At 52.2% G+C, this 26,899-nt stretch overlaps 1 protein-coding gene across 3 annotated transcripts in view; it reads left to right on the forward strand.

The window, feature by feature from the left end:
* Positions 1 to 3,998: 3,998 nt before the first annotated feature.
* Positions 3,999 to 26,899, forward strand: part of LOC121464716 (archaemetzincin-1-like) — a 31,664-nt gene continuing 8,763 nt past the window's right edge. The window contains exons 1-6 of one of the 3 annotated variants that reach the window (XM_041677744.1): positions 3,999 to 4,104; positions 4,299 to 4,399; positions 15,365 to 15,653; positions 20,641 to 21,161; positions 23,260 to 23,427; positions 26,712 to 26,840. In XM_041677744.1, coding sequence (XP_041533678.1) covers positions 20,858 to 21,161; positions 23,260 to 23,427; positions 26,712 to 26,840 — 601 coding nt within the window. In that variant the 5' untranslated portion in view covers positions 3,999 to 4,104; positions 4,299 to 4,399; positions 15,365 to 15,653; positions 20,641 to 20,857. Of the gene's footprint in view, positions 4,105 to 4,298; positions 4,400 to 15,364; positions 15,654 to 17,412; positions 17,439 to 20,640; positions 21,162 to 23,259; positions 23,428 to 26,711; positions 26,841 to 26,899 lie in introns of those variants that run through there. The other 2 variants (XM_041677743.1, XM_041677746.1) reach the window with 2 other exon arrangements.

A 26,899-nucleotide genomic window follows, 5' to 3' on the forward strand; every position in this document is an offset into this window, starting at 1 on the left:
CAAATCTCATGCTGAGATACTAGGCAACAATTGGAGGCCTGACCTGTGCCTCCACCTCCATGGTCCCTAGGTCTCCATTCTTGTTGTGTTGCCATAGCAGAATTGCCAAGTCCAGACAACTTATCAAGTAAAATGGTTTCTGTAACATTTCCGGTAGGTGGGAGGTCCAAACATCATAGCCCCAAGGCCTGCCTGAGAGTACCTTAGCTGTTTCAGGTAGAATGGAGGGAGAGAAGAGACCTGGACCAACAGGTTCTTCAGTGACAGAGCCCTGAGGAGGAAGGGTCAGGGGTCAGAGATAAAGATAGGTCATGTGGGCTCAGGAGGTCTTGCACAAGTTGTGTCTTATGCCACACATGTTTATGAAAAAGTACAGCATCCTCTACACTGTTTGTGGGGAAGATGGGATGGAGCCAGCAGAAAGCCATTATACAATGGGATGAGATCAGCAGGAGGCCAACCAAGCAATGTTGCACAAGGAGAACAAGATTATCTCAAGGATGTCATCAGACAGAGCACATGGAAGCCTTGAGGTTGATAACTCCAGTCTCTTCAGGGGGAGAGCTAAGTTCCCAGGAACCAAAACCTTAAGTCCTTCAAATCCCAGGTCGCAGCCCCAGACTGAACCTTGCCAAGTTTGCCCCTGGCAAAGACAGAATTAGGTTCCTTTTGTCTTTTCATTGGGGTTCTGAGAAGCTTTGACTCTCCTGGCTCTCAACAGAGGTGGGAACGGCTTCATTCAGAAGGAGTGTATGTATGATGTAAAGGCCAGATTTGCACCACTGCCTCCCTCCTGTGTGTGTGCACGCGTGTGCTGTGTGTATGCGTGTGCTCACACATATGCATGCACCATAGATTGATGTCAGGTTTTCCCCGACCCTGTATGTGTGTGTGAAGGTCATAGATTGACATCAGGTGTCTTTCTCTCTCCCCCTCCTCCTCTTCCTCCTCCTGCATCTTTGGGTGGGTACTTGCAGAAGTCAGAAGAAGGCATTGGGTCCCATGGAACTGGAGTCACAGGTGGTTGTGATTTGCCAGGTGTGGGTGATGGGTATGAACCTGGAGCCCCTGGAAGAGCAACCAGTTCCCCTAACCACCGATCTAGCCTTCCCACCTTGTCTTTTGAGACAGGGTCCTCACTGAGCTTGGAGTTCACCAATACAGCTAGACTGCCTCTGCAGTGAGCTCCTCTTGTCTCTCACCCCTGCATGAGGATCACACCAAACTTGCAACACTGAGCCTTTGGGGGACATGCTTGACCACATTCAAACCACAACACAAGGCAACATCATCTGATAGTACTGATGTCCCCAAAGTCAGTGGCATTTACTTCTTTGCACCCACCTTACTCTTGGCTTCCTACTGACAACATTCTGCCAATCTTTTTATTTTTAAAATTGTGTGTGTGTGTGTGTGTGTGTGTGTGTGTGCATGCATGTGCGCACACACACATGAAGTGTAACGCCCACAGAGGTCATCAGATGGGGTTATATCTCTTGGAGCTTCAGTTACAGGCAGTTGTGAGCCATCCAGCATGGGTGCTAGGAACCCAGCTCAGTTCCCCTGCAAGAGCAGTTTATGCTCTTAACCACAGAGTCATCTCTCCAGCCCTGGAACTGGAGTTACAGAGAGTTCTGTGCCACCGAATAGGTATTAGGAACTGAGCCTGGGTCCTTTGGAAGAGCTGTCGGTGCTCTCAAGCACCGAGCCATTTCTCCAGCCCCTGTGGAATATGTTTATTTTGAGCATGTTTTTCATGTGACAGAGCCCTGAGAAGATAAGGGGAAAAAGGTTTGTTTTGGCTCAGTGGTTTCCGTCTATGGTTGCTTTGCCTCATGGAGGACAGTGCAAAATGGGCACAGTTGCTTACCTCCTGGAGGCTGGGGAGCAAAGAGATACAGTATCTTAGTTACTGTTGTATAGCTGTGAGGAGCCGCCATAGCCAAGACAATTTATAAAAGAAAGCATTTAATTGGGGGCTTGCTTACAGTTTCAGGGGGTTAGAGTACATGATAATGGCAAGAAGCATGGAAGCAGGTAAGCAGGGGTAGCACGGGGGAGAGAGAGAGAGAGAGAGAGAGAGAGAGAGAGAGAGAGGAGGCTGGGCCTGACATGGACTATTGAAACCTCAAGGCCCACCCCCAGTGACGCACCTCCTCCAACAAGGTCACACCTCCTAATCCTTCCTAAATAGTTCCACCAACTGGCAACCAGACATTCAAATATATGAGCCTATGTTGGCCATTCTCATTCAAACCACCAAGGATGGGAATGGGCGGGAACAAGATACCCAATGACTTTCTTCCTTTGACCAACCCCACTTCATAGCAATACTATCATATCATGAATCCTTGTGGGAATTAATCCATCAGTTAGGTCAGTGTCCTCAGAACTCAGGCACCTCTTCTGAGCCTTGCAGGGGACCATTCAGACACAAATCATAATAGATCATGGATCGTTCGTTGTGGCTGTCATCGCTGTGTTCAGGGTGTGGCTGTCCACCTTCTGAGCAGGATGCTCTTTTTATAGGTCTTTATTACTTTTAGAAATTTTACCAGGTTGGAGAGGTGGCTCAGTGGTTACGAACATGTGCTGTTTTTGCGGGGGACCTGAGTTGAGTTCCCAGTACTCACATAATGAACCTTAACTCCAGTTCTAGAGAATATGATACCCTCTTCTGGCTTCTGCAGGCCCCAGCCATGCATGCGGCACACATACATACATGCGGGCAAAACACTCATATACATAAAAGAAAAACAAATCTGACAATAAAAAACAAATTTACTCTTAGGTTGGAGAGATGGCTCAGTGTTTAAGAGCACTTGCTGCTTTTGTAGAGGACCCCAGGTTTGATTCCCAACACCCATACAGGCCTGGGTCTCAGTATCCCTGAGAGGCCTTTGGGGTGGTCATTTAGGTACTGAGTGTGTGAGGCTGGGGGTCTACTGGCTGGGCCTCTGAGTGCGTCATTCAGCTAGTGCTGTGTAACATCTAATCTCAAGTAGTCAAGTATTGGTTGGATGTCTCACATCTGCGAAAAAATAGCTCACGAAAACAATTGAAAGGAAGGTTTATTTTAGCTCACAGTTTGAGAGGACAGTCTGCTAGAGCAGGGAAGGCGTGGTGGCAGGAGCCTGAGGTGGCTGGTCACATGGCAGCCACAGCAGGAAGCAGAGAGATGAATGCAGCAACTCAACCTAATTTTTTCCTTTTATTCATCTTGGGCTCTCAAACCATGGGATGGTGCCCCCCCACATTCAGAGGGGTTCCATCTAATCTAGAAACTCCCTCATAAACAAACCCAGAGGTGCATCCCCTAGATGACTCTAGATCCGTGGGGGTGGGGGTAGGGCTCCTGAATTCTAGTTCTCATGCTTATGTGGAAATCACTTTACTGACTGAATCCTATGTCTGTCATCTTTTATTGTCCAAAATGAGCCAGGGGACAGGCCTGGGTAACAGATGGGGAAAGAGTCCACTTCTAAGAGGACCCAGGCAAGGAAAACAGTGTAGGATGTGGTGACTCAGGGAGGGGCGAGGAAGGGCTAAGGAGAGGTTTTCTGAGGGGTGCTAAGTATCCCCTCTCTGTCTGTGGTCTCAGAGAAGATGGACAGGGTACTTGGTGCTCAGGGAGAGGTCGGCTGACCTCCCTGGATCAGAGCCTTCTGAGGGGCTTTGGGGCCACTGAGTTAGCGTCAGATCTCGAGTCCTTGGTAAAGCTGCAACACTGCAGCCCCAGCCTTCAGCGCAGAGTAGTTATGCTAGGAGTTTGTTGCATGACTGAGTGACCTAAGTCTGCTCCGGTGCCAGGTGGCTCAGAACCTCCTTCTTGAGGTGCAAGCCTAATATGAGAATGTCTCCACTTACGGGACACCCCCTCATTAGTGCCAGGAGCGGAGGACATAGAGACCTCCCATCTCACCCCCTCTGTGGGACCCTCTTCCCCACACACATCAGTTCCCGTCAGAGCCAAGATGTGTCGCCATGGAAACCGCTTGGCAAATGCTGGCAAGCAGAGGCGGCCAGCAGCCCGCTCACACTACCCAGCTCCCGGCACCCGTTGAGGCGACACGAGCACGCCTGGCAGTGTATGGCTTGTGTGCGGTGAGTGAGGGCTTGGGTAGGCACAGGGGTGCACGTTAGAGGTGGTCTGAGTGCGTGTGCCCTTGTGTGTGCACACATGTGCATGCATGTCCACAGAGGGAACTGTGTCCACGTGCATGTGCTCTGTGTGTGATGGCCGCTGGGTGTACACAGAGACGGGAAATAGACGACTGACAGGGATGTGTGTACTACAGGCTGGACGTCAGTAGATGCCGAGAGATCTGAGCAAGGCAGCTGGTGGTTACTGTCCCCACCCTCCATGTGCAACTCCTGACCAGAGACAGCCACTGCCCAGGTAATCATGCGTCTGTGGGAGTGCATGACTGGAGGGCTTCTGGGAGGAGGCAGCTGCTGGGTCTGCCGCTTACCTATTGGATGGGAGTCAGCCAGGTGGAAGGGAGAAGGGCAGTGCTCTGGGTGGAAGGCGCAGGCCCCGGCAAAGGCCTGGAGTCTGAGAGCAGTGGAGAGTCTGGAAAAGAGGAGAGCCAACCAGCAGGTCTAAGCAAGGTCAGTCCTCACTCCCGTTTAGGAAATCCATCTTCCTAGAATGGGGGTGCCACAGAGGCAGCATGTGGAACGAAAGGGCAAAGTCGGAGACAGACAGAAGTCATGATGGGCGAGCCAGGTGGCTAGGAATCTTAGAAGCTCCAGGGACAAGATGGGGGTTTCTCGCGAGAATAAGGGATACTTGATCTCCCTGTGCAGGGGGGCCGGGACTTGAAGGGGGTAAGGTCAGGTGGACTGAGCAGTCTGGAAAAAAATAATTTGTAGGTCGACCAGATGTTCCTTGTTGATTATAGACCTATGGATAGAAAGAGGAGTGTCTGGGAGACACACAGCTTCTACAGTGTGTGACAGCATAAGATGAGGTTTGGGTCCCCGGGGCCACCTCTCCAGGATCTAAAGACAGTACTATGCCCTCTCTCTGAGGTCTAAATCTCTGTACTGAATCTCCATTCTTACAGCCTCCCCCAGCTCTTCTATCTATGTGAGGGATGTGGCCAGTTTGGCAACCCCACTCTTCAGGGTGTTACACAGGCTCTCAGACCAGTGCCTGTGATCTCCTGAATGATTCTTCCTGGGTGCTCCAAAGGGAATGTCCCATGCCTCACCCTGGCCCACTTAGGACATACAGATTGCCAAGGTGCTGGCTCATGATTTACTTCCATTCAGAGGAACCTGGCTTTACTCAGGACCCCTTTCCAACCGTCTTTCCACACTGGAGGCTCCCCGGATGCTGCCAGACAAAGCTGCCAGGCTGGGCATGACCAGGGCCTTGTCTCCATACACACCTGTCTAGGGCAGCCCACTGTCTGGGAGTTCCCCTGTCACTAGTACTGACTTGTACTGTGCTCTGTGCCTCCCCAGGTTGACGCTTCCCACCTACAAATGGATAGAAGAAGGTCTCTCCATTTCAGGGCACAGCTTGCTCCTGAGACCCCTTGTCAGTCAGCATTCACCCATCCCACCATGCCAGGGTGCTGTGTGATAGGGTCCTGCAGTGAATGAGGGGGCTGGTGTGTGGGACAACCCTCATTCTGCAGCCTGACGTGGGCACCCTGAGATGAGTTTGTCATTTTGTACTGTTGATGTCCCAATGCGGGGGGCTGTGGGAACATCTCCAGGCAACCCTTCGTCAAGTAGAATCCTGTCAGGGACGTATGTTACTGGGCATGGGGTAGGCACCAGGACTAGGCCTCGAACACTCCTGTGTGCCTGGAAGCTATTCTTTCTGTTTGGGAAGCAACAGAAGGCTCTCTCCCACCCCTGATGACATAAAATGGAGGAGGGGAGTGGGGGATGATAGAGAGAGCCGTACTGGGCAGAGACAAGATAGAGAGAGGAAGAGTTAGATAGAGCCTAATCTTAATGCCCAGCCCCCTCCTGCAGCTCAGATTTGGTCTAGCTTTGGGGAGCCCCAAAGGCCTTTCTTCATACTATAGTTGGCAGCTCCCTACCCCCATACCCTGCCGTAGGTCTTCAGTGTTTGTTAGGGGACAGCTTTCCACTGAGGCCCCACCCCCCAAGTCTTAGGCACCCTGGCTGCTGTCTGGGGGAAACAAGGGCTCATAGAACTGGGGGACCTGGTGGGAATACTAATTGGGCTGCTTACAGGGTGGCTTCACAGGCTGGAAGCAGACAGCTGGACCCTGTCCAGGATTGGCTGGGCCTGCCTTGGAGCCCTGTGCTTCTCCATCACTGAATCAAGATGCTCCTAATGCCCAGGGACTTCTGTTACTCTCACAGGCCTAGGGAGGGTCTTCAGCTCTTCCAGGATGGGGTAGAGACTGGAGACCTAGAGAGCTATGGTCCCTGGTACCCAGTCCCAGCTGACCCTGAGAGAGGACCTCAGCTGCTCCTGGATGGGGTGAGGACTAGAGACCCAGAGGGCTTTCAGTCCCAGCTGACCCTAGCTGGGCCTTCTATAACAGGCTGCCAGGAAAATGGCTGCCCCATCAGGCTAACGGGAGGGCTCTTCTCGAGCTGGTGGATAGGGAGGCCTAGGGAACCCGCATAACTTGAAGGGGTCCTGGACTCTTCTACCCAATTTGAGCAGACCTTAAGTCAGCCTCCCCCAGCCCCCTTTCAGATGGGTTCACATGTATCCCAGGCTGACATCCAATTCTCTACGTAGCCAAAGATGATCTTGAACTCCTGATCCTCCTGCCTCCACCTTCTGGGTTTTGGAATTAGAGCCATGTGCTTCTATGGATGGTTTGTGCGGTCTTGGGGATGGAACCAAGGGCTTTATGCATGCTACTTCCCTGCTGTCCTCAACTGGACCCCATAACCACTATCTCAAGGTCACTTACCTGGTCCTATCCCTCACCATCATCTGTCACTGTCAGATGGCCTCAGTGCAAGGCAGTAGGAACCCTTGGGGCCCTTGCTGATGCTATGATGTGGCCCCATCCCCATACTGCTCCCTAGACCTACTAGCCATATCCATCTGCCCAAGGCCCAGCACATCTGGATTTACTAATACCGGCTCCTCTCCCGCGCCTGACCCTTTCCTGCCCTTGGTTCTGGCTCATCCTGCTGGCCCATCTGGGTGGCACAAGCCCCAAACACTGTCCTTGGACCTCACCCTCCTCTAAATCTTCCTTTTCTCTGATGGAATTGTTTCTGGGGTACTCTGCCCCACAGTCCAGCACCTGCCCCGCAGTCTGGAACCTGCCCTGAAGTCCAGCACCTGCCCTGCAGCCCAGCTCTCTGCCCAGCATCCCAGCGCTCTGTCCCGCAGTCCAGGGCTCTGTCCCGCAGTCCAGCACTCTGCCCCGCAACCCAGCACTCTGGCCGCCTCCCAGCACTCTGCACCGCAGCCCAGCACCTGCCTCACATCCCAGCATTCTGCCCGCAGCCCAGCACTCTACCTCGCAGCCCAGCACCCTGTTCGCAGCCCAGCACCTACCCCACAGCCCGGCTCTCTGCCCCGCAGCCCGTCACCTGCCCCGCAGCCCAGCGCCTGCCCTGCAGCCCGGCACCTGCCCCGCAGCCCAGCACTCTGCCCCGCAGCCCAGCGCCTGCCCTGCAGCCCGTCACCTGCCCCGCAGCCCGGCACCTGCCCCGCAGCCCAGCACTCTGCCCCGCAGCCCGGCACCTGGCACACTGTCTGCTGAACTAAGGACTACCCAACTGAGGAATACGACTGTGCCAAGAACACGGCCGTTTCCTCTAATCCTCGCAACACTGTGAAGCAGTTTCCTGTTTGCCAGGTCGGATGAGCTCCTGTCACTCTTTGTTTTACAGCAGCTCACAAGCATTGTCCCGTCAGGAGCCCAGTGAGATTCACAGTGCTCCCTCCGCAGTGGTTCTCAACTTTCCTAATGCTGCGCCCCTTTAATAGAGCTCCTCATGTGGGGCTGACCCCCCAACCATAACATTGTTTCATTGCTACTTCATTACTGTAATTTTGCTACAGTTATGAATCATAATGTAAATCTCTGATATGCAAGACATCTGATATGTGACTCCCAAAGGGGTCATGACCCACAGGTTGAGAACCACTGCACCAGAGGCCCTGAGAAGGATCCTTCCTCCCTGTTAGTTGTCTGTTCCTTCTCTCTGCCTTGCAGGGTTTTGCTGTGTAGCCCTGGCTGGCCTGGACCCAATATGTAGCCCAGACTGGCGTTGAACTCAGAGGTCTGCCTGCCTCTGCCTCTCAAGTGCCAAGTTTAAAGGTGCGTGCCATCACACCTGACCTTCAAGTGTTTTAAAACAGCTTTCTGGAGATGTGATTTACCTGCTACAGAGTCCACCTATTTAAACTTTTCCAGTTTAAAATGGTGGCTCACACCTGTGATTTCAACATTTGGGAGGCTGAGGCAGGAGGGTTGATGCCAGTTTGAGGCCAGTCTTGGCTACATAGTAAGTTCAGGGCCAGCCTGGGCTACATAGTGAGTTCAGAATGACACCCTATCTCAAAAATTATACACAAAATAAAATAAATAAATGGATAATGAAGTGTACCTGTTCGGTGGCATCTGCTCTACCACTGAGCCAAACCTTAATGCCTCACTGGGGGAGTCTAGGCAAAGTCTACCATTGAGCTGTGCATCTAACCCTCATTTAGGATTTCCTCCCTCCTGCTACTTCCTGTCTGACAAAGAGTCATTGGCTGGGATGTGGCTCAAACACTGGAGCACTTGCCTAGTGTGTGTGAGGCCCGCGGGCCCAACCCAGCAATGTGAAAGCTGGGCATGGATGGTGTGTGCGCGCAGTCACAACACTCAGGAGGCAGAGGCAGGGCATGGATGGTGTGTGCGTGCAGTCACAACACTCAGGAGGCAGATGCAGGGCATGGATGGTGTGTGCGTGCAGTCACAACACTCAGGAGGCAGATGCAGGGCATGGATGGTGTGTGCACGCAGTCACAACACTCAGGAGGCGGAGGCAGGAACATCAGGAGTTCACCGTTGGGGCCAATGAGCTGGCTCAACGCATAAAGATGCTCGCATAAACCCTGAGGACCGGAGCTTAACTCCAGGACCCATATGGTGGAAAGAGAAAACTGACTCCTGCAGGTTGTCCTCTGACTTTAAACATGAGTTCTGGCGTGTTCACACCTCTCCCACGCCCCACAGACACACGCTGATAACAAGTTCAAGGTCCTCTGCAGCTATACAGTAAGTTAAGACCACCCCAGACTCCTTGAGACCCTCTCTAAACAAACAAACAAACAAACAAACAAAGGCCTCATTGTACCTGTGGTCCCCTCGCTCAGGGTAGTTTCATCTCTGGATCCTTACTTTGTATCTGCAGAGACCCTTGTTCCAAAGAAGACCTCTCTGCTGAGGGTGGGGGTGAACCCATCTTTAAGGAGACTGTTTTACTCTCTCGGGAGAAACTGAGGCATGGCAAGGATTACAACCTTTTTTTTTTTTTTTTAAAAAAAAAGATTTGTTTTTTATATATATAGTGTTCTGTCTGCATGTATGTCTGCAGGCCAGAAGAGGGCACCAGATCTCATTACAGATGGTTGTGAGCCACCATGTGGTTGCTGGGAATTGAACTCAGGATCTCTGGAAGAGCAACCAATGCTCTTAACCTCTGAACCGTCTCTCCAATCCCAACATAGCAACTTCTTGGGGTGGTCAGCTGTGAGCCCTAGGTGTGCCTGACCCAGAGGCTGGTGACCAGGGACCAAGGTGATGGTAAGGAAGGTTCTCTAGGTACACCTGGGTCAAAAAAGAGGGATCCAATTTCTAGAATATTCGAGAGGTTTGGAGACCTGCTTGGGTAGAGGGCAGCGTGTCCCATTGTACAGAGTGGGTGACTGACAGGCAGTAGCCTGGGCTGGATGTGGCTTTGTCCAGGGCATCCTGGCCTGGGAACCACCTGCCTTGGGGGACTCCTTCCAGTTCATCAAATTCTCACTGGGGACTTTTTCATCTAGATTTCCAAATTCATGTGCTGACCTGGCAACCGGAGGCCTGGCTGTTGGGGCTCTGTCATCTCCCAGCGGTGACAAGAATGGACATTCTACAACTTCATTTATGTAGGCACATATGCGTGCAGGCCATCTGCCAATCTCAGGCATCGTCCTCAATTGTTCTCCAAGCTAGGTTTTGGCTTTTTGTAAAAGGGTCTCACTATGTGTCCTTGGCTGGCCTGGGATTATATAGATCAAGCTGGCCTCAAACTCACAGAGATCCTCCTGCCTCTGCTTCCTGAATGCTGGGATTAGGGATGTGCATGCCATACCTAGCCTCCACCCTATTTCTTTGAGGCAGGATCTCTCACTGAACTGGTGGCTCTGTCTCCCAGTGGTGGGATCACAGGCCTGAGCCTCCGTGCCTGGCCTTTTCTTGGCCACTTGGGCTCATGCTTCCAGGGTGAACATTTTACCCACCGAACCATCTCCCCAGTCCCTCACAGGTTCTTTATAGTAACCAGCTTTGGAAAGGACCATGAATCTTTTCTCACAGCCTTAGCTTTTGCCCTAACAAAACACACCAGAAAATACTCACCAGAAGTGTGGCATTTTAGCTGCTGTTCAGGGCAAGCCCGTAAATACCAGGACTTGGGGAAGTGAGACAGGAGCCTTGTGAGTTTGAGGCCAGCCTCGGCTACATAGTAAGACCTAAATCTTTGGTGGGAGGGAGGAAGGGAGGAAGTAAAGAAAGAAGGAAGGGAGAAAGGGAGGGGAGAGAGGAAGGAAGGAGGGAGGAGAGGGAAGAAGAAAGGAAAAAGGGGGGAAGAAAGGAAGAGAAAGGAAGGAAACAGTTTCTAACAGAGAGGACTTTGTGGACGATCCCTTTAAGACAGTTTTAAATGTGGAGGGAAAAAAAGTCAGAAATTAGGGAAGAGACCTGGTACTGGGATTATGGAGTCAGCCTCTGATTTTTTTTTTTCAGAATTCCCCACATTTTCTACATTGGATATTTATGGTTGAATCATTATTTCTTAATCATTATTTTCTTACGGAAAATTCCTTTGTCCTATGGGAATGATGGCGATGCGGCGATGCGTGGCTCGGCCATTCATAGGGACGCTGCTGAGAGCAGGGGGCGTGTCCAAAGAATGCAATTGGAGAGGGCGGGCTGCCTGCCAAGGTCCCAGGAGGCTGTTAATTTCCCTTCATGAAAGAATCTGTTACCCTAAAGAGACCCAAGGAGAAAGGAAAGTTTGGGAAGAGGCATGGAGATTTAACTGGGACAACACGCTGGGCATGGTGTTACAAACCTGTAATCCCAATTCTGTGGATGCTGAAGCAGAGTTTAAGGCCAGCCTGGACTACATACAGGGACCCTATCAAGCAAAAAAACAAAACTCCATCAACTGTAGCAACCATGCCCATGACTGAGGCTGGGCACAGGCTTGGCCCTGTGCTTAGAGTCCACCTCTGGAGTGCCTGTCAGGGGCTATGGGGACTAGTAAGTGTCTGCGGAAACCAGACATGAATTCTGGAGTATTGAGTTTCCCCACTCTGGCTGCTGTCACCAGCTTGCCTAACCCTTGGTGACAGTGGTGAGGGGGAACAGAAACCCCCTTTTAGCTGGCAATTCTTTGCAGGGTAGATCAGTTCAGCAAGGAGGGCTTGCCACCCCCAAATACAAGCTTGATACTTTGTGGGAACTTCCCTGTGATCTGGACCCCTGACCCAACCTGATAGGGCCAGGGCAGGTTCTTCCTGGCCACCCAGGTGACTCTGGGATTGATGTCCCCACCTAATACTTGCTTCTAGAACACAGTCGGGCTATTCATCCCTGCAAGATGGGAAGAAATAGGCTGGGCTGTGGTTTGGTAATGATGGATATGGGCGCCATTGTTCCGATATTGACTTCTTGTTGACTTCTGGCTATAGACGGTAGCCAGGCCTGGACCACCTTGCTCATCACTGAGGTCAGTGTGATGGGCACAGATGTACCACAAACCTGGGTTGCCTGTGGCCTAGTGGCCTAGAAGTATCTGAGAGCACAGGAGGCTCTGGGGAAGAGAATGGTTCTCTCTCTCTCTCTCTCTCTCTCTCTCTCTCTGCAGCTGGGGATTGCTTGAGGCAGGATCTCACTATGTAGCCCTGTCTCTCCTGGAATTCACCACATACACCAGGCTAGCCTTGAACTCACAGAGATCTGCCTGCCTCTACCTCCTACATTCTGAGATTAAAGGCGTATAATGCCTTTTTTTTTTTTAAGTTTTAGAGATTTGTTTTTACTTCTGTGTGCGCGTGTTGGGCGGGGGTTGGGTGTGTGCTGTGTGTGCAGTACCCACAGAGGTCAGAGGAGAGTGTTGGGTTCTCTGAAGCTGGAGTTACAGGTTGTGAGTACTGGGTGCTGAGAACCGAACTCTGGTCCTCTGCAACAATATCGGTTCTGAAGTGCTGGGCCATCTCTCCAGCGCCTGTCCGCCTGAATTGGGCTTGGCTCATTTCATCCTATATTTGACCTCGGGAGAGGAGGGGCTGAGATACCCAGCCTGACTGAGTGAGGCCTGTGGAGGCTCAGAGATCATGTGACACACGCCCCAGTGTGCCTCTGACCTGACTCTATAAGACTACTTCCCTGGGCTCACTGGGTGAGAATCCACTGCAGGGCCGACACTCTTTGTCACCTGTCAGCAGCTCCTGAGGGCCCAGGAGAGGGGGATGTGGTGTGAGAGCCGTGGCTTCCAGGTGGCCTCTTGGTCCCGTGATCCCTGTGAGAGCATTTTCCCCGCTTTTGGCTCCACACCTGGGTTGGATGGGATGGAACAGACCCTGTGGGCTCCCAGCACTGTGGTCAGAGGACACCTTTGTGAAGCCGGTTCTCTCTTTCTACCTTTACATGGGTTCTGGGGATTGAACACTCAGGTGGTCAGGTTTTCGTGGCAAGCACCTTTACCTGCTACTTCTCCTGCTCTTCCTTAGTTCCAGTCAATACACATCAGTTAAATAGCAGCCTCCCAGCTGGTGGAGCATGCCGTTAATCCCAGCACTCGGGAGGCAGAGGCAGGCGGATCTCTGAGTTGGAGACCAGCCTGGTCTACAGTACAAGTTCCAGGACAGCCCAGCCAGGGCTACATAGAGGAACCTTGTCTCAAAAACAAAACCCAGAATAAAAAATGAAACAAGAAATGTAGCAGCCTCCCTCCCCCATCACATTATAACCAGAGTCCCCAGCCCCGATGGTAAAATAGTCTGTCAGAACGCAGCCTCGTAGGGTAAATGTTCCTTAGCTGAGAGTTTCCCGGATGCAGCCTGTCTTAGTAGGGGAGTCCAGGGGGAACTTAGAACCGCAGTCAGGAGCAGAGAGAAATGAATACATATCTGCTTGCTTGCTTGTGCTTCGTTCCACTTCTCCATTATTACACAGCTCAGGACCCCTGCCTACGGCATGGTGCCACCCACACTGGGCTGGGTCTCACATCGATCCATTTATAAGATCATCAGGCCAACTCAACGTAGGCAATCCTTCACTGAGACTCTCTAGGCGATCCTAGGCTGTGCCACGTTGACAAAGCTCACTTTCACAGACTCCAAGCCTGACTCTAGGGTGGGGAGTCAGGGTCTTGGTCCTGCCTATAGCCATTCCGAAGCCTGGGCCTTTAGCTAGTGCGAGAATGCCGGGCATAAAGCCTCAGATTTCAGTGACCTGCTAGGGGGTCCTGGGAGGCAGACCAGAGACTCACTGCTAGCAGGTGCTGAAGACCCCATGGGGTGGTCTTTGGCACCCATAACCGGCAGCTCTGGGGCTTCTTGAGGACATCCCTAGGGACAGCCTAGATGGCTGGTCTCAGAGAAGAACCCAGGACCAATGTGGCCCCAACATGGTTGTAGCTGTTGCCCCTTGTCCTCTGGTCCCGGGATTGGGGGCGCTTGGTTCCCACAGAGGTTTCTGTATCTGACTCCCCGTCCTGGCTGCATTGAAAGTGTTTGTCAGTGACTAAACAGTCTCACGTGGCTACCAGTGATCTATACCAGCTTAAGATATTTATTTGTCGGGTTATGTGTCTTTGCCCTTGGCTACTATGTATCAAATGCCTGCTCTCTGCCAGGCCCTGTTTTGGGGTCCAGATCATGGGTTTCAGATACAGCAAGAGGGACAGGACAAAACCCTGATTTAGCATCCACCTGGGGGTAACAGGTGCCATGGGAGGTTGAGGCAGCCTCCTGGGGTCCCTATTAGAGCAGTGTATTTTTTCTTTTGAGGGGAGAGAGAATGTTCTAGAAGAGGAATAAAAAAGAGCATTAGGGGGGCTGGAGAGATGGCTCAGAGGTTAAGAGCACTGACTGCTCTTCCAGAGGTCCTGAGTTCAATTCCCAGCAACCACATGGTGGCTCACAGTCATCTGTAATGAGATCTGGCGCCCTCTTCTGGCCTGCAGACATACATGCAGACAGAATACTGAGAATACTGTATACATAATAAATAAATAAATCTTAAAAAAAAAGAGCATTAGGTTGATTAGGTTGGGAAACCCTTAGTGGGTTTCCAGTCTGTAGCACCATCAATTTTCCTGCTTGCCACTCAGTTTTTCCATCAGGAAGATGGGAACAGGCTCATAGGTGACCGTGGTAAGAATGTTCTGGAAGCACTCAGAATACTCTCTGGGGCTAGAGATGTGACTCAGCTGGTAGAGTACTCATCAAGCATGCAACCCAGTCCTGGGTTCAGTCCCTAGCCCTGATGTGATGGTGGATCCTGCAACCCTAGGGAGGATTCATGGGTGTGATGGTGTACCCTGCAACCCTAGGGAGGACTCATGGGTGTGATGGTGTACCCTGAAGCCCTAGGGAGGACTCATGGGTGTGATGGTTTACCCTGCAACCCTAGGGAGGACTCATGGGTGTGATGGTGTACCCTGCAACCCTAGGGAGGACTCATGGGTGTGATGGTGTACCTTGCAACCCTAGGGAGGACTCATGGGTGTGATGGTGTACCCTGCAATACTAGGGAAGACTCATGAGTGTGATGGTGTACCTTGCAACCCTAGGGAGGACTCGGGAGGTAGAGGCAGGAGGGTCAGAGTTGGAGGTCATCTTTGATTACATAGTTATAGGAGTTACAGGCATGCACTGCTACATGTGATTTATGCTGTGCCGTGCTTCAAACCTAGAACCTTGTAGACAGGCAGGCATTCTTATTTGGGGCTTTTTCTTTTCTTTTTTTCTTTTCTTGTGTGTTTGTTTGGTTTTGGCTTGAGACAGCTTCTCACTATATATAGCCCAGATTGGCTTGGAGCCTTCAATCCCTCTGCCTCAGTGTCAGTTTTAGGACGTCCTCCCCGCACCCCCCCCCCCTCACACACACACCGGTTGTCTTTTACTCTGGTGTCCTAGACTGGCCTGGGCTGTGCCACCTTCTCCTCAGGCTCTGAGAAGAGCTCCGAAGCACACAGTTGCTGGGAGTGTCAGTGGCCCACGTGCTCCGGAGCAGACAAGACATCAGAAGTCTGAGCGCCACTGGGGAGGGTGTGGCACCGTTTCCTACTGCCCTCCTCTCACACTTTCCACCGGATCCAGCTTCAGTCCCTGCCTCGCTTGCTGACGTCACACCAGGACCGGTTTGGTCCCCGTGGCCTCACACCAAGCTGCTCAGGGGCAGCTCCGGAGAGCACCCGGTTGCGAGGTAGGGCACGCGCGGAGAGCAGCCCCAGGCGCCGGGACCTGGCGGGGCCCTGATGTCCGGGGTGGGTGCTGGTGGTGCTGCAGAGTCGGGGTTCCAACCAGCACAAGCCAGGGGGGCGTCCGGGTGGTGGCGGCGTGTCCCTGTGCCGGGAACCGCGGGATGCACAGGGTGGACTTGGATAGAGGTTTCGGTGAGCTCCAGGGACCGGGATTTGATACATGTCACGCGCGCTGATGTTCAGGTTCCAGAGAGGAGCAGGGTCTCCGAGGAGCAGGGTGCCAAATCCCCGCCAGCAGTTCCCCAGGCCAAACAGCCATGACATCTTCAGATGGGGGGCGATCAGGCTATGGGAAAGCTCCCAAAGGAAGGCATTTCCCAGCAAGGACAGGCTGACTGTTGTAGGATGTCCCCAGAGAGGCGAAGACTCTTGCTACTCGGGCTGCTCCTCAGCCTGTGTCTGGGAGGGATGTGGGTAATGTCCAAGCTCCAGGAAGGTAGGGCTACCGGTCAATCCAAAGAGCTGATGCCCGGAGATTCCGAACTTGCACGAAAGCTTAGACACATGAACCTTTCACTGCCTGGAAAGGAACTGGTTTTGGATCTGGGGTCACTAGGGAGAGTGGGGTCTGCGCGGGAGAGTCCTCACCAGCCGTCTAAGCCCTGTTTCCCCTCTCCAAACGCGTCTTGCATTTCCTTCTCCCTGGGGCTGCTTAAAGCCGCCTTGAAGACTTGGCCCTTAGTAAACGAAGGGCTGCAGCTGCTGGGCGTTTTTTGTAGCCTCGGAAAAACAAGGAACAGACGGTGCTTCTTGTCCGAAGGGCAGGCATCTGCTGGATGTGGTGAGGCAAGCCTGTAGTTCTAGCTATTGGGAGGCTGAGGCAGGAGGATTGCTGCGAATTCGAGGCTAGCCCGAGCTACGTGATAAATCTCTGTCTCAAAATAAAACTGTAAGTAAGAGAGGTGAGTAAGTGTGCTGGAGTTGGGTGACCTGTTCTTGGTCACCTCAGCTGCCTCTCTGGGGACATGCATGCTGTCCCCGGCTTTGAGCAATACAGGACAAAGAAGGAGGCACCTCACAGGTGAATCTAGGTTTAGCAGCAGGGGAGAGAAGCCATTTCTTCAGAGAGGGTGGTACCTGTCCCCTCATCACCAGATAGCCTTTCTCAAGGACAGTGGTTCTCAACCTTCCTCATGTTGCGACCCTTTAATACAGTTCCTCATAACTATTTTGCTGCTGCATCGAGGGGTAATTTTACTACTGTTATGGATAGTAATGCAATATCTGATATGTGATCCAGGGGTGTCGCAACCCACAGGTTGAGAACCACCAGTCTAGAACCTCATTACCAAGCAGGGGGGTCCATGACTTGGATACCAGAAGGCCCTCCTGCCTCTCCCTGGGACCCATGACCATCATGAGTTTCCCTATCTGAAAGGCAGTATCTCTAGCTCTTTGAGGTCTCAAGGCTTGCAGGACAAGGACAGCCACTGTCATGATGATTAGCAGGGGATAGCGACAGACCATGACAGACACAGAGGACAGCTCCGGGCCATCTTGGACGTGCTATTCTGATGAGGATTTGGCATGGCTGACAGGATGGGTGGGAGGGGTGGGGTGGCCCCTCAGCTTTTTCTGTGGCTCTTTCGGCTGCTAGGACCACTTCCTCCTGTCTCTTCAGTCTCTACGTGAAGTGTGTGGTCTTGAGAAGACTTGACATACAAGACAGAAAACCTGAGACAGTGGCCAAGAGTGAGGATATGGGCACCTTCTAAGAACCCCAGAAGGTAAATATGGCCACAAGGGCTGTTTGAGAGGAAATGCTGTCTGTGTAGACATCCGGGCTACCAGACCCCAGAGAAAGACATGAGACGGTACAGCGAATCTTGCTTACTCTGGAGCCCAACTCAGACCCAGTCAAACCAGCTTCCCGTCCCCACTGGAAAGTGGTTCCTTTGGTCCTCAACAACACCACCCTCTTTTCCCATCATGCTCTGATGCCATTTGTGTTCCTACTTGTTGGTCTTGCTTTTCTTTTTTGTTTTTGTGAGATAGGGTCTTGCTATATAGCCCTAGGCTGGCCTCAAACTCACGGTGATCCTCCTGCTTCAGCTACCCAAGTATTGGGTTTGCAGGCATGACATTTAGCATCCATCCAGTGTCGTCTGGAGCTGGCATGTGTCCTGTTCCTCCAAGCCCTGGGTTCAGGGGTGGGCTGCCCACGGCACTCCACATGGAGCAGACGCATGGAGTGATGTTCTGGTTTGCCTTCCTCCCGTCAAGGCGCACTGAGCATGCGTGTGGGTACATGAGCAGCCCTCCTGAGGAGGATGCAGAGGACAGTCCTTAAACAGCTGAGACCAGGACGTACTGGCTGAGGCAGGAGATCTTAATCCAGGTGTGCCTGGGCCACATAGTGAAACCCTGTCTCACCGAAGACAAACGCTTCTCATTTCCCGCGGCTTTGCCTGAGTGGGAGTGTTTGGTAGCAGTGAAGCCCCTGACTGGTACGGGTGGTGTAGGCGGGGAGTTGCATGCTCACAGGGAAGACCCTATGGGTAGGAGAGGGAACTAAATGATAGTCAGTATTCAAGCAAGCTGTGCAACCCTAGACAATTGGCTTTGCCTCTCTGAGCCTCAGTTTATTTGGCAATAAGATAGGTGAATATTGATAATCACACTTTAAGCTTGTCATACAGGTCAGATGAAATGTTGTATTAAAAATGGTCTTGGGCGGGGAAGATAGCTCATTGGATATTAGACCCCCAGAAGAACACATCTGTAACCGGAGTACTGTTGTGGGGAGTGGAGACAGGAGGATCCTCAGAGCTCACTGGACAGCTAGTGAGCCTTAGGTTAAGGGGGAGACCCTGCCTCAAAAAATAATGTGGACCATGATTGAGGAGGACACCTGATATTGACTTCTGGCCTCCATGTGTATACACACACACACACACACACACACACACACCTAACTCACACGAAGTGATCCGAAGGGTTTTTCTTTTCTTTTTTCTGAGACAGAAGTTTCTCTGTGTAGCCCTAGATGTCCTGCAACTCACTCTGCAGACCAAGCTGGCCTGGAACGCAGAGATCCACCTGCCTCTGCCTCCTGAGTGCTGTAACTCAAGGTGTGCATCACCATCTAGTTCCTGAGAATTTTCAGAATGTCAGATGAGGTAGACAAGATTTTGATCAGAGTGGTTCAGGTCGTCTGTGACCACGGCCTCCCTTCTTTTCTCCTCTTCAGGAAGCCGTGAGGTGGACTCTCAAGGGCTATTCCAGATTAAATAACATATAGACCATTTCAAGTTATAGAAAGAGTGATGCTGAGATCAGGGGTGTGGCTCAGTGGTAGAGCACCTGCCTAGAATCCCCCAGTGAGGGGCTGGGGTGTGGCTCAGTGGTAGAGGACCTGCCTAGAATCCCCCAGTGAGGGGCTGGGGTGTGGCTCAGTGGTAGAGGACCTGCCTAGAATCCCCCAGTGAGGGGCTGGGGTGTGGCTCAGTGGTAGAGCACCTGCCTAGAATTCCCAAGTGAGGGGCTGGGGTGTGACTCAGTGGTAGAGCACCTGCCTAGAATTCCCAAGTGAGGGGGTTATGGGTATGGCTCAGGGATAGGTTTTACCTAGCCTACATTAGGTCACATGTTCCGTCTCTAGCACAGAAAGAGAGAGAGAGGAAAGGAGGGAGGGAGGGAAGGAGGGAAGGAGGGAGGGAGAGAGGAAGGAAGGGAGGAAGGAAGGAAGGAAGGAAAGAAGGATAAAGTAGGTACAACCTTGAGGGGTAATTAGAGGCACAGTTCCTAGCTGAGGCTTGGGTGTTGTGTGTGTGAGCAGGTCTGGGGCAGAGCAGGGAGTCTAAGTAGGTGGTGTGATTGGCATCCGGACACAAAAATAGGTTGATGAGACGTGTGAGGAGTCAGGTGCTTAGCAGCTGCAGGCCTCCAGGGCTGCGTCCCTCCTCCCCTCTGGGAGCTGACCGTGCTGGGGCAGGGAAGGGAGGCCAGCAGCACCTGCCCTTTGTTCCCGCCTGAGCAGACCCCTCTGAGATGCGGATAAAAATCCCAAAGCAACCTGTTGCTGGAGCCAAGCAGCACCCACGTGCCCATCTTCACTCCCAGGGCGGGCTCTGGTCGACAGTGACTCTCCCACCACTTGCAGCCCCACTGCCTGTCCACCCAGCTTCTTGCCTCCAGTTACAATTCGCCGTGTCAGGCTTGCACACTGACTCTTGACTGTTAGGTCTGTGTCTTAGAGCCTTGTTAATAGTCTAGAAACCAGGGCCTGGGAGAAGTTCAGCTGCCTTTCTCCCCAGAGGACAGCCCCTAGGTGCACAAAGAGCTCTTGAAACGAAGAAGCCTATGGTTTGGGGGGAGGGTGTGGGCGCCTCCCTGAGGGAGCAGGGTGCCGTTTTGTGATTGTAAGGTAGGGGGGACAGCCTCTGGCTTTTCTGAAGGAGCCCTCCTAGCCTTGAGGGGAGAGGCTTCCTTTATAAGCATGCCCCTCATTTCTGATGGATTATAGCAGAGTTGGGGTCCTGTGGAAATAGACCTCTGTCAGGAAATAGGGCGCCTCCGTGCTCAGTTCTGGCACAGAGAGCTGTCTCAGTGGGTAGAGCACTTGCCACATAGGCATGGGCATCTGAGTTTGGATTCCCCAACACCCATGTGAAAAACTGAGCTGGCATATCTGTGGGCTGCAGCCCACCAGCCTGGCTGAATTTCTAAGCTACAGGTTCAGTCAGTGAGAGACTCTTTTGCCAAAAGTAAGGTGGAGCGTGATAGACTTGACATCAACCTCTGTCCTCCACAGTCGTGCACGCACCAGCGCGCATGCGTGCATCCCTTCTGACAGGGCTAGGGGAATGCTACCTCCTAGCGGTAAACAGCTTCGTTCTGACGCCAGTTCACAGAAAACCGCCTGTGGTCTGAGAGACAGGTATGTGTGATCAAAAACAATGACCGTGGTGCCTTGTGTGTCCTCTGCAGGGTGTCGCAGGCTTCTGCTCATCTTGCTGAGACATTCCAGCACAAGGCAGAAGGGAGCCACACTGTCTTTCAGTCCAGTCTATCTATCTCCTGGGAGCCCTGAGCAGCTACTCTGTCAGCCCGAGGGAAGGTTCTAGAAGAGACCGTGGCTGTCCCCTGGGAGATTCATGGGCCAGAAAAGGAGCCTCAAGGAGTGGCCAGGGGCCACACACACACCATGCTGCAGTGCAGACCACCCCAGGAGTTCAGCTTCGGGCCCCGGGCCCTGAAGGATGCCCTGATCTCCTGCGATCTGGCCCTGCAGCAGCTTTACACCTCAGCCTTCTCCCCATCGGAGAGGCTTTTCCTGTCTGAGGCCTACAACCCTCACCGGACCCTCTTCAGCACACTGCTCATCCACTCGGCCTTTGACTGGCTCCTGAGTCGCCCAGAGGCCCCTGAGGATTTCGAGACCTTCCATGCTTCCCTGCAACTCCGGAAGCAGAGCCTGGCCCGGAAACACATTTACCTGCAGCCCATAGGTATGAGAACTGTCTGCAGCCATCAGTACTCCTGGGAGGGGGTATGTGGCTCAGTGGTAGAGCACCTACCTAGAATCCCCCAGTGAGGGGCTGGGGTGTGGCTCAGTGGTAGAGCACCTGCCTAGAATCCCCCAGTGAGGGGCTGGGGTGTGGCTCAGTGGTAGAGCCTAGAATCCCCTAGTAAGAAACAGCTACAGACAGAAATGACTTGAAGGCAATGGCTTGGGGTCTGCTGGGTACTCAGGAGGGGCAAAGTGGTGTAGGCAGAAGTTTCTATCCTGCCTGGTCCCATAGGAGTCTTATATTAATTATAAACTGTTTGGCTTATTGTTCTGACTTATTCCTCACTACCTCTTACAGCTTAAATTAACCCATAATTTTTATCTATGTTAAGCCACGTGACTTGGTACCTTTTCTCAGTGAGGCATTCTCATCTTGCTTCCTCTATGTCTGGCTTATGACTGCATCTCTGCCTTTCCTCTCCCCAGAATTCTCCTAGTCTGGTTGCCCTACCTATACTTCCTGCCTGGCTACTGGCCAATCAGTGTTTTATTAAGCCAATATGAGTGACAAATCTACAGTGTACAAGAGCATTGTCCCACAGCAAAGTGGCTTGCCTTTTTAGGATTCTCCATTCTGTATGGGTCATCTAGGTGGTGTACTCACAGTCCTGGCCATGACCTGGTCATAACCTAACCTGTCCTAGGGCCTTTGCTGGGTTCTTGGGGTCTCCGTGGGTGCTGAGGGCAAGAATTACTCATGCCACAGGTTGAAAGCTGAGGTTGGAGATGTTGCTGGCTTTCTTGGTGGTAGAGCTGGATTCTGGATGAGATGGGACTTGAAGGCAAATTCAACTGTCCTCATGATCTCCTAGAGGGCATGGAAGGAACTTGGGGATCCTCAGATAATCCTCCAGGTCTCCTTATCAGGCAGACACTAGAGAAAATAGAGCAACTAGGGCTGAGAAAGAAGCTCAGTCAGATGCTGGAGAGGGAGGAGGGACAAGCTGGCAGAGGGACTATTATCTTTGTAAGGGAGTACAGAGGGCACAGACTTTCTGAACATTGACATGCCCTGCTTTGCCCTGTTCCCTAGAATGGCACCTCAGTGACCAGCCTGGGTTCTCTGACAGTTCCTCCCGGCTGATTGGGCCAGAGTGCCACTTGCACTGTGGTTCCTGCTTCCCAGCATCCTACAGTCTGCAGACTGCTCACACTTGCTTTAGAGTTAGCCCCTCTGTCCACATCATCTGTTGGGTCTGGGTAGGAGGGCTAGGGTGGACCTAGGACCCGTCTTTCACCCTCCCTTCTTTCTTTCCATCCTTTTTAAAAAGTGTATTTGTGTCTGTGTGTAGATTTGTGTACATGCACACACGTGTTCTCAGAGGCCAGAGATATCTGATCCCCTTGAAGCTGAAGTTATGAGCAGTTGTGAGCTGCCCATCGTGGGTGCTGGGGATTGGACTTGGGTCCTCTACAAGAACAGTATGGGCTCTCGATTGTTGAGCCATCTCTCCATCCCTTTTAGTCTGGGTTGGCCCTGAACTCATTATGACCTTAAACTCCTGCCCCTCCTGCCCCACCTCCTGATTGTGCTGGGTGCTGGGATTGCAGATGTGTACCACCATTGCCCTGTGTGTGCAGCGGTGGGGATGAAATCCAGAGCCTTGTGCATGCTTAGTCAGCATTCTACCTTCTGAGCCACATCCCTGGCCTCTGAAACATGCATTTCTAACAGTGTTGGGACCCTGCAGTCACTCACTCCTTGTTTCCATCTGAGATCTGTGCCCTGTTAAAGTAGCATACAGTGACCTTATACCTCCCCCCGTTCCAGTGGCTGTCCCCAGCTCCAGATGCCCTGGACATCACTGTCAGCTAGTGCCCCTTTGCCCTAGCCAGGCTGCCTTTCTCTTGGCCTGGGACCTGTCAGCTTCTAGCTATGCCAGTTGCCCTCTTCGGTCAGCTTAGATACCGTCGCCCACCCTGTGTTATCACATAGGGCTGTGATCCCTTCCCTGTCAGGAAACTGGCCTTCTTCACATGAGTGATGCTCACTGGGCCAGAGGTCTCAGCAGGCTGATGTGTTTCTGTTCACCTAGATCTGAGTGGGGGGCTGGCGGGATGCCCCCTGCTGGACCACCTTCAAAGCTGTGCGGAGGCTTTCTTCCTGGGCCTTCGAGTCAAGTGCCTGCCCTCAGTGGCCGCCGCCTCCATTCACTGCTCCTCAAGACCCAGTCAGGACGCTGATGGGTTCCAGCTCCACACAGGTGGGCTAGAAGGGTGTGGGGGGCTGCCTGGGGTACCACTGTGCAGCAATAGAGTCATCTGGAAGGAAGGAGCCCTGGAGAGGGAAGGAATGTGTTTGATTTTGTTTTTTGTTTTTGTGTGTGTGTGTGTGCATGCAGGTGTGTGTGTGTGTGTGTGTGTGTGTATGTGTGTGTTTGATACATGTGTGTGTAAGCCAGAGGACAATCTTAGATATCGTTCCTCAGGAGTTGTCCACTTTGTTTGGTTATTTTTATAAGATTTATTTTTATCTTTGTGTGCATTGGTCTTTTGCCTGCATGTATGTCTGTGTGAGGCTGCCAGATCCCTTGGACCGGAAGTTACAGACAGTTGTGAGCTGCCACATCGGTGCTGGGAATTGAACTCAGGACCTTTGGAAGAGCAACCAGTGCTCCTAACTGCTGAGCCATCTCTCCATCCCTACTTTGTTTTCTGACTGGCTAGTGAGCAGCAGGTATCCGCTTGTCTCTGCCTCCCCAGTGCTGGGATTACAGTCACAAGTGACCACGCCTGACTTATTTATATAATTAAGACTTTAAAAGATTTAGTTGCTTTTTTTTATGTGTTTGCCAGGACATGTGTATGCACACCATGTGCATGTGTGGTACCTGTCGAGGTCAGAAGCAGGCATTAGATCCCCCTGGACCTGGTCTTACAGATGGTTCTGAGTCACTGGTAGGTGCTGGGAACTGAACCGGCGTCCTTGTCAAAAAGCAGCCAGTGCTTTTTATTTTTTTTAATTTTTAAAAAATTTTTAAATTTATTATGTATACAGAGCTCTGCCTGCATGTATCCCTGCAGGCCAGAAGAGGACATCAAATCTCATTACAGATGGTTGTGAGCCACCATGTGGTTGCTGGGAATTGAACTCAGGACCTTTGGAAGAGCAGCCAGAGCTCTTAACCACTGAGCCATCTCTCCAACCCAGCCAGTGCTTTTTAAAGTACTTTTAGGAATAATAATTTTTACATATGTGCATATGTCTATGCTTGTGTGAGTTTATGTGGATCACATGCATGCAGGTGCCAGAGGCCAGGGGGCATCATATCCCCTGGAAGTGGAGTTACAGGATGCTGTGAGACTCCACGAGGTGCTGGGACTGAATCAATCCTCCACCCCTCCCCACACCTTTGTGGATTTTAAAGACAGTTCGGTAGTCCAGGCTGGCTTTCACCTTGTGATCCTCCTGCCTCAACTTCTTGAATGCTGAGATTAAAGGTGCACACGGCAGTGCCTGGAGACTTACAAGCTTTGACTGGCAGTTGGACACTTTTTTTGGAAAGCATTCCTGGGAGCGTCTATGTCCTGGGATAGTTTCCTTCACCCTGACTGCCCATGTATGACAAAGACATAATTCTTTTCTGGGCTGTTCTGTGACCCTTGGGGGCAGTCTGTATCCTGTGCTGGGTGTGGAACCTAATGGCAGCAGACAGAGAACAGCATCTCTGGGGTCTGTTTCCTGCCTAAGGAGCAGCCCAGATTCACTGCACTGTGGGCTGGGCTTCTCTTGGCCCTGCTTTCTTAGCAGGTGTTGGGCTTAGGAAAAGTTCATTGAAGTCAGCTGAGGGCATAGTGCAGGGCTATGGCAGGAGGATTTAAAGTTTTAGGTTTGCCTGGGCTACAGAGTGACTTTAGAGCATACTAAGAACCTGTTTTAAATAAGTAAAAAGAGGGCTGGGGTGTGACTCAGTGGTAGAGCCCCTGCCTAGAATCCCCCAGTGAGGGGCTGGGGTGTGGCTCAGTGGTAGAGCCCCTGCCTAGAATCCCCCAGTGAGGGGCTGGGGTGTGGCTCAGTGGTAGAGCATCTGCCTAGAATCCACCAGTGAGGGGCTGGGGTGTGGCTCAGTGGTAGAGCACCTGCCTAGAATCCCCCAGTGAGAGGCTGGGGTGTGGCTCAGTGGTAGAGCCCCTGCCTAAAATCCCCTAGTGAGGGGCTGGGGTGTGGTTCAGTGGTAGAGCCCCTGCCTAAAATCCCCTAGTGAGGGGCTGGGGTGTGGTTCAGTGGTAGAGCACCTGTCTAGAATCCCCCAGTAAGGGGCTAGGATGTGGTTCAGTGGTAGAGTATTTATGTAGCACATGCAGGGCCCAAAAGACACTGAAAAAATATTTGTAAGATAGTTTTAGTTACATCAAATATTCTGTCAAAATCAGTTTACTTCTTTTTAATAGCTTTGAGACCTTATTTAATTTAGCTTTGAAACATGGTCTCACTATGTAGCCCTGGCTGGCCTGGCTCACAGAGGTCTGCTTGCCTCCTGCGTAAAGACCGTGGAGGCTCCCCTATATGCCTCTTTAGCAATGGCTCCCAGACCCCAGTGCACCAGTCTCCCTGCCTTGAGTTGGTCTTCATATTGATCTTCATGGAGGTGCTCCCAGCCCCATCGACTTCTCTGCCCATCTACAGCAGACTTACTGGGGCAGCTCTTCTCTGTCTAGTGTCTGTTCCCCTCCCCCTTTGCCGCCACTCTCTTGACTTTTCTGGGCCTCACTGGCCACCTGGGTCTCCCTCCTGCAGCCCTTGGTGGCTCAGACACCTTGCTCTGACTTGGACTCTCTGGCCAATGCAGAGCCATTGTCCTCCTAACACTGTAATTACAAGCGCAGGTCACTCTTGCTGTTTTAGGTAACTTGTTCCAAGGGCCTAGGGACCTGGATGTGGGCTTTTGGGGGTAACTGTTCAGCTGCCTGTTCCCTGCTGGGTTCTTGTTTCCTGTGTGTGTGTGTGTGTGTGTGTGTGTAGAGGTCAGTCTTGGTTAGGTCTTCACTTACCGAAAACCTGGTTTTTGTTTTTTTTTTTTTTTTTTGAGACAGGTGCCTCACTGCCATGGGAGGCACTGATTTGGCCAGGCTGGCTGGCCAGTGAACCCCAGGGACCCACCCGTCTCTGCCTCCCCAGTGCTGGGATCACAAGTCACTGGGACTTCTTACATGGGTTCTGGGGATCAGACACTTTACTGAGATGAGGAAATCACGCTACTGGGCCATGTCCCCAGCTCCACTGTCCTTTCAGCCTCTCTACAGGGACTCTGTCCACATCAACTCTTATGACCCAGGAGACAGGGACCCAGGAAGTGACTGGCACTGGGGATCCCTGGCCTGTCTTTCAGGTTGGGCCCATGGTTCTCAGCTGTCATATCTCTGGTCTGGGTTCTGGGTCTCCCCAAGATGTAGCTTGTCAGTATCCAGCTTTGAGAGGGTTGGTCCCAGACCAAGAGACAGATGGGAGGTTCTTCTGCCCACCCTGACCCCAGCCTTCTTCCTGCAGATGGCATCCTGTCCTTCTTGAAGAACAACAAGCCAGGGGACGCACTGTGCGTGTTGGGTCTCACGCTGGCTGATTTGTACCCCCATGATGCCTGGACCTTCACCTTTGGCAGGTTCCTTCCGGGGCATGGTGAGTGGAGGCCTTAGCAACTGTTACTCAGGAGGCAGAGTGGTGTGTTCCCAAGGTGC

Source organism: Microtus oregoni, unplaced genomic scaffold, assembly GCF_018167655.1.
Source record: "Microtus oregoni isolate MIOR12 unplaced genomic scaffold, Mior012 000029F_ref0000214, whole genome shotgun sequence".
NCBI lineage: Eukaryota > Metazoa > Chordata > Mammalia > Rodentia > Cricetidae > Microtus > Microtus oregoni.